General features: G+C 41.5%; 1 protein-coding gene across 1 annotated transcript in view; it reads left to right on the forward strand.

Annotated features, from left to right (window-relative positions):
- Positions 1-7,686, forward strand: part of rap1gap2a (RAP1 GTPase activating protein 2a) — a 96,056-nt gene that overhangs the window by 68,654 nt on the left and 19,716 nt on the right. Inside the window, exon 3 of the mRNA XM_013915215.1 lies at positions 4,002-4,086. Coding sequence (XP_013770669.1) covers positions 4,002-4,086 — 85 coding nt within the window. The remainder of the gene's footprint in view (positions 1-4,001; positions 4,087-7,686) is intronic.

Below are 7,686 nucleotides of genomic sequence, written 5' to 3' on the forward strand. Positions count from 1 at the left end.
TTTTTTTTGTTCCCCAAACACTCTTTTGTGTCCTGGATAGCTCTCCCGTTGACCCGCTTTCCAAATCTAATCTCGAGGGTTTAATCAATAACGGAGATGTATTAAAGCCTTTTTTCTTTTATGGGCCTTTCATTCAGCCTCTGTCACAAACACACACACATGCACACACACACACACACATGCACGCGTCACTGACATCGTCATTAGATAAACATGATGACTGTGTAGATGTAATTACTGTTGAATTAGCCATAATTAGCACCAGCTAAATCCAAGAAGGATTATAGGCACGCACTGCTGTACAAGAATGGTACAGCTTGTACTAGTTTTGATGTAAATGTAGAGCACAGCATGTCCTATTTTTCTTTGCGAGTTTACAACCTCTTAATCTTAGCTCCAGGTTTACAGAGGGCCGAGTTAAGTTACAGTGCACCTAATTCATCCAACAATCACCTTTTTTTTGTTTTGCAGTTTAAACAACCACTTTATTGTTGTGGATAGATGAATGGCTATTTCACATGTGACTATCCAGTTCTTGGAAGAGTACCCAGACCTCACAGACCCACACAGCTGTTCCTCCCCAGCAGTATTAAAAGAATCTAACAGTGTGGCAGTCACTGCCCATTTGCTCACTCAGAAATGAATGCTGCACATTATCCATGCTAGCTCAGAGTCAGAGGAATGAATGCAATTTGACCCTGTGATCTCACCTATAACAGCCTGTGTGCTTACTTGATAATGTTGTTTCCCTTTCCTTAAACGTTTATCCAAGTGATAGGCAGGAACCTGTCCTAGCTGATACAGGGTGAAAGGTGAGATACACCAAAGCAGGTCAGCGGTCTTTCACAAGGCTAACACAAAGAGACCACACACTGTCACGCTGCCGATTTAGAACCGCCAGTTAATCCAACATGTATATTTTAGACGGTGCGAGGAAGAAGCACAGCTGCACATGCAAACCTATGCAAAGAAAATTCACATTCTAAGCAATACTGCTTGCAAAGCCTTGTGAGCTACCTAACAGGCCCGCATTTTGTTTTTTTAACCACACTGTAGTTTTTACTCATTCTTTTTCTTACCAGACAATTATTCAGGTATTTAGTTTTTCTTTGACCACAGTTCTTGTTAATTAAAAAAGTGCCTATTCCCAGAATTCTCATCTTGTGTTTATCTTTGCATCTGAGTCACAAAGTTGAATACACAGCAATATTTCCAAAACCTACCAGGGCCTTTAAAAAGTGCCCTAGTTTCTGAAGGAATAACTAGAAATCTCAAAGATTCTTCTTTCAGATTTCCATCCATTGCTTGATAAAGATTACAAGATTGCATGTTAAATAAAAGTTTCAGTTTTACTGTCTTCCTCATGACAAAGTCAGAGGCTCCGGAGCAGACTTGACAGCTGATAACTGGTGCCAATGCATAATGCTTCCTTTTCTTATATATCTCCATTTTTATCATTTTGTAATTTCTTCCAGTGCCACTGGAGTCTGTGGCAGCCCACAGAACTGTATAAAAAGCCACATTGACTGGGGACTATGAGGACCTCAGTTCTTTTCACCAGGCTTTATATCTGTCTCTTGGACCAAATGTTAAACTTTTATATTTGTTGAATCAAGTCAAGTTCAAAGACTCCAAATATCAGTTTTAAATTGTACGTATCATCTGGCATATTAGGCTAGGAAGGGGAATTCTCATACCTAGCCTTATCATTTTATTAACGCATTCACTTTCTCAGGCAAGAAGTGAACTCATATCTCCGAAACTCTTTAACATATCTAAATATAGTTTTATAGGAGCCGCAAAAAATGACCACTAGAGGGCAGTGCACTGATCAAGAACCAGCTCCCAGTTGAAGGAGACAGACAACCTCTCTACTTTTAAGATTAAGCCTAAACCTTTCCTTTTAGATAGAGCATATTGTTAGGGCTGGATCGAGTGACCATGAATCCTCCTTTAGTTACACTAGGCATAGGCTCCTGGCACTTCCCATGATGCACTGAGTGTGTCTTCTTCACTCACCTCTTTACAATATAAAGTCATCACTGACGCGTCCAGTGCCGCCTCCTCTCCCCCTGCCTCCATGCACACACGATTCCTTCTCATATTTCCTTCTCTGAGCCACTAGTGTTAACATACATAATCCACCTTAATTTAATTAACTTTAATTGGCTCTAATGAACTTAAACAGAAAGGGAGATCAAAGACAAGGTTCACCCGTTCGCAGTGAGTGCAGATAGGAGGTGTTGTCATAACAACACGATACATATCTACCACTGGAGGAAATTACTAAATGATACCTCCTTGATGGGCACTTTGTGGTCGCAGGCTGACCCTCACTTTGATGATTTGTCAGGAAGCCAACGTTCCTAAAAATAACAAGCAAGTTATTATGTGGTGAGATGTAATTTTAATGTATTATCCACACTTTCATTCACAAACTCTGACCTTCACACCTCTATTGCTGGTATTAGGTCTAGCTTATAGGGTGGAGCTCTCCTCTAAGGAGTCTGCTGAACAACTGTGTGTTATTCTGTTTTCATAGAGGCTGATTTTAATAGCACCTTCCTAGAGTATGACACGCCACATTTTCATCCAAACTTTCTATTCACACGTTGTCCCACGCACAGATATTCTCTATGACCTTCCTAATTTATTTCTTTGCTTCCTTCTTTCTGCTGTCCCAATGCGTCCTCTCCCTTCCTGGGCGGTAGCTATCTGATGTGATGCAATCACAGTTTTATTGCCTCAAAGACACAGCCCAGGCTGCAAGCACAACAGCTCCACATCTTTCACTGCTTTTCTTGCGGACACAAATTCCCTCCATCCCTGCACACAGGTGTAAATGTAAGGGACAGAAAGATAGGTGCCACTGTGCTGTAGAGACACACAGCAGGGGTTTACACAGAGACCTTAGTCTGGACAAGCTTTTCCTTTTCACAGGTCAGTGGGGGAAAAAGGCAACAGTGTCCTTCCCTGCTCTAGGGTAAAGAGAACAAAGAGAGAGAACAATGAACAATGTCTAAGAAAATGATGGGTGGTTTTTTTTTTTCAGTCCTTATAAACTCCTCCAGTCTGTATTTCCTTACGACTGACATTCACACATCATCCGCCGACTGTAAGCTAACATACTACATACGCAGGGTGAACACAGCGCTGCGTTGTGTGATCACCGTGCCTGTGGAAAGAATTGGGCTTTTCATGTGTCCTGAAGAACAAGTAGGGCTGTGTCTGGATGTGTCCCAAAATATGGCTAATGGAGATGTGGCTGTGATTTTGCATCTTTTCTTTTTTTTTGTAATGTGAGCCTCATAAAAAAATGTGTGTCATCTGCCAACATCAAGGTGCACTGCTGGTTTAACTACAGAAAAGAAAGGAGTAGGACTATTTCTCCATTACATGACCACTTGACACTGCTGCATGAAAGGATGGAGGAGCTACGATAGCTCCATCTAACGAACAAAAGGGAGGGGGCATAGTCATTTCACGTTAAAAAAAAAAAGCTAGACATATGCATTTATTGTGTTCCATTGTCTTTTTTGGACTCTAATCTCTCTCCAGAGGAAGTAGAGGTAGAAATCGAACTGTGTGGAAAGCGGCTATGCTCACCGCTACACCACCAACTCGATCTTGATCTTAAATTCAACATGAGAGATGTTCATCTCAAACCGTCACGACTGAAGCTGCTGCTAATCCTCCAGCTGTCCATCAGTGACAGCTCAGTCTTGAACGTCTGGGATCATTAATGTGTGCTCGTGTGATACACAGAAACACATGAATCATCACGTAGTCTTCCAGCCCCAGATGACGTTTTTTTTTTCAGGTTCTGTGTGACAGAGAACTTTGAAATATTGCGTATTTCAAACAGTTTAGCTTGAAAATTGTTTATTACTACTATTATATCATGGTGGACGGTGTTTAAACAGCAGAAACAACTTTAAATGTGTTCCAGAAAAACAAAAAAGATTTAGTATTTATTCTTCGTTTTTTCTTCTTCTCTCCAGGAAACAGGAGCTGCTGAACATCTCCAACGTCCCTTTGGGAGAATGTCCCCCATCACCACCCCGCACTGCACCGCCCAGCATGAAGGTATGAGCAGCTAGACACACCTACGCATGTTTGCTAATGGTGGGATATGATATTTGTCTACATGTGTTAAATCAGCTGACTGCGATTGTTCTCAGTGTGAAATCCCTTTAACAAGCATGCAATTCAGAGACAGTGAAAAACACCACTGTCACAAAAGTTCAAGAGAACATATTTGTGGACGTAAATAAAGCACGGTGTTAGTTCGGGCAGGCCAAAGCCAAGCGAAGCTACAATCCCGGCGAATCAGCTGATCTCAGTGCCAGTCCCCATCAGCTCATGGCTCAGCTGATTCTGGCTCTCTCTTGCAAATTATTGCAGATGAAAATAGCAGTTTTCCTACCATTGTCCTGACTAAATGTCAGGCGAATACAGGCTATTATGCTTTCACAACATCTGCTATCTATGCCACAAATTAAAACCTATAATTTTTTAAAGATTCAAATCAGGTTCATTATTTATATCTATTATTATATATTATATCTATTATTGCTCTCAGAGAACACAAACATGCTGATGTCATTGTGTGAACTCAGTCGCATGCCCATTTTGCTGTGACGGTTCCTCCAGGCGTGGAGTACTGTAATCCTTCTTTTTCCAATGTCTGCTTGCCATTAAAAAAAAGGGATTACGTCTGGAGGCAAGCGGAATAAGAGCCTGAGATACAATGAATGCTCATCTGTGCCGCTAAATCTTGGCTTTATATTTTGTCTCGAAATTTTACAGGAAAGTGAAGGATGCGTTCTACAAGACATCCAGTAAAAGGAAATGTCTATTCATTTGAGTGTGCACTTTACCTTGGCTCCTGTTACTTTGACTGGCACTTGGAAATTTCCGTATATGACAGCACGAAGCGGTTTTCGAGGACCTGATCTCACTTTTCTTCCATGCTTGTCATTGTTTTGAGCTTCCTTTTGCAGATAAAACGTTTTGTTGTTAAAAATGAATTGTGATGTAAATTGAATCATGGTCTACTACAGTGGGACCCCATTGGGACCACAGTGGGAACCAAAGTGAAAAACAAAAATATGAGAACGTAGCTAAACTACAGATCTTGTAGATGATCATCTTCCTCAGGTGCTGTTACACTGACTCATGTGGTGTGAGGTATGATGTTGTCAGACACTCTCTCTGCACTACTCTCACACTAAAGCTGAAGATCTTTCTTTCTTTTTCCTTCAGCATGACAAAAAGAAAGAATACATTCTGTATGGAGGGAGATTAGCATGGTGAGGAAGTAGCTGATGGCTCCTGGTCAGGATAGCAACCTCAAAGCAAGCCATCATTACTGAGTCCTCTGAATGGGAGTTTGTCCACGGTGAGAGAGGAACGATTGAACTGAATTATGCTCTCAGAGGAATCATATGTGAGAGAAATTATGGAAGAAATATAACTCAAGACAGAAGGCATCAATTACCTTCTTGATGTGTGGCTGATTTCTTGTAATTATCAAACAGCAGCCTCCAATTTTGCTGTGAGCTAGAGTGGCCTAATGGCGAGATACTCATCATCAGTCACACTGGCAGTGAACGTATGAAACATATAATTTCTTATAATTGCAGTTTACGGCAAATCCGTGCCTTTTGTGTAGAAACATTTGTCTCCTTTCTCAGATCGCAAAGCACATGTTGATAAAATCCGTTTTGTCAGCACCGTGTCGGCGCTAATCCTGCTTTTATCCATTTTTGTTTTTTAATTGTTAGATAGGTGCTCTCGTAAGAAGCTCTTTACGTGGTTAGGAAAAGCGTTTAAGGTTATAGGCGTCAGAGGACAGCTCACGAGCAAACGTGTTAAGGCAGCAGCGGCGGGAAAACTGTGTTTGCTCAAGTGATGCGTTTAAGTGCAAATCGGAGGTACTTCTGGTTTGTTGAGTATTTCCATTTCTGCTGCTTTACAGTCAAAAGCCACTCACAAGCTTATATAACGTGTGTGATGTGAGTATTTTGAAATTCAGATCCAAAATGCTGAATGTTATAAACAAATAACCCCTTCTTGATCATCTGTAAATATAATATTATTCTGACATACATGCACACCAGCCACTTCATTAGGTAAACCTTGCCATTCTTTTTGACTTCTGAACTCCCTTAAACCGTGGAGGCACAGATTCAACGGTGTGCTGCACATCCGTGAAGTGAATCTCCCATTAAACCACATCCCAAAGCTGCTCTGGTGGATTGAGATTCGGTGACTGTCTAGGTCGTTTGAGAACAGTGAACTCCTTGTTTTAGTTTTGTGACATGTTCTCTTATCCTGCTTGGAGCAGCCATCAAAACATGGGCACACTGTGGTCAGCAACAATGCTCAGACAGGCTGTTGTGTTCAAACCATGCTGGAGCTAAGGAGACCAGAGTATGCCAAGGAACAAGTGGTTATCTGAGTTTTTCTTGCTTTCCTATCAGCTGAAAGCAGTCGGACCCATTCTGCTCTGAACTCTGACGTTAACGAGGCATTTTCATCCAGAGAACCACCGCTCACTTGGCATTTTCTCTTTTTTCATACCATTCTCTGTAAACCCCAGAGATGGTTGTGTGGGAAAATCCCAGCAGATCAGCATTTTCTGAAATACCCAGATCAGCCTGTCTGGCACCAACAACCATTACCTTTCTTTCTCCGTCTGATGCTCAGTTTGAACTTAAGCAGGCCATTTTGACCACAAATACATGCCTAAGTGCAAGTGGTTGCTGCCATCTCGTTGGCCGATTACATATTTGCTATAACAAGACAAAACGTTCTCACTCCCAAAGCGTAACATATTACCCTATGTGACAAATAGCCGGGAAGTTACGCTTTCAGCCACCCAACACATTCCTATGTTACGCATTCGGAAACAGGAGGAATCATGAGAACCATTTGGACTGAATCTACACATGTACATTTATTTACTTTCTCCTCATGAATTGCTTTGCAAAACACTATCTAACACGATTAAGGTTGTGGTAAAGGTTAGGGTTAGGGTTAGGACTGGAATACACTGCTGGAGTGTGTGTTACCGCCGGGAGCGTCATTCTATTGGATTCCATCCACAATCAGGCGCATATCATAGGGACACGGCAGGTTACCTTTCGCCCCTGGGACGCCTCGGGATGTGACAAATCGTCGGCATGTTACGCGTCGGGAATGAGAATGCGCTGAACAAGAAGTTGAACAGGTATACCTAACAAAGTGGCCCATGATCAATTTATAAGTTAGCATACTAAGTAGTTATGTATTTGGTGGTTTAACTCTAATTTATCCACACCATTGTACAGCAGTAGACTGGCTTAGGGAGTGTATGCTAAAACAGAGACTGTATAGTTTGTGCCTGGAATTTCTTCCTTACAGGTGATCTAATGTTTGTATTTGTACAATACTTTATTCAGGTACTTCCTTTTTGACATTAATAATGTGTATGGATGCTGATAGTCAACAGTCTTCAAAGAGAGCAACACCAAACTTGGCAATACCTTGGATGACTTACAGTGTGTGTGTGTGTGTGTATGTACTTGTTTAGGCATCTTTGAGAGGACAGAAAATTGGCATGTCACTATACTTGTGAGGACCAACAGTCTTATAAGGACAAAATGCCTGTCCATACAAGTTTTAAGGCATTTTTGAGGCTCA

The sequence above is a fragment of the Pundamilia nyererei genome, unplaced genomic scaffold, assembly GCF_000239375.1.
Source record: "Pundamilia nyererei isolate P.nyererei 1_Seehausen unplaced genomic scaffold, PunNye1.0 scaffold00272, whole genome shotgun sequence".
Lineage (NCBI taxonomy): Eukaryota > Metazoa > Chordata > Actinopteri > Cichliformes > Cichlidae > Pundamilia > Pundamilia nyererei.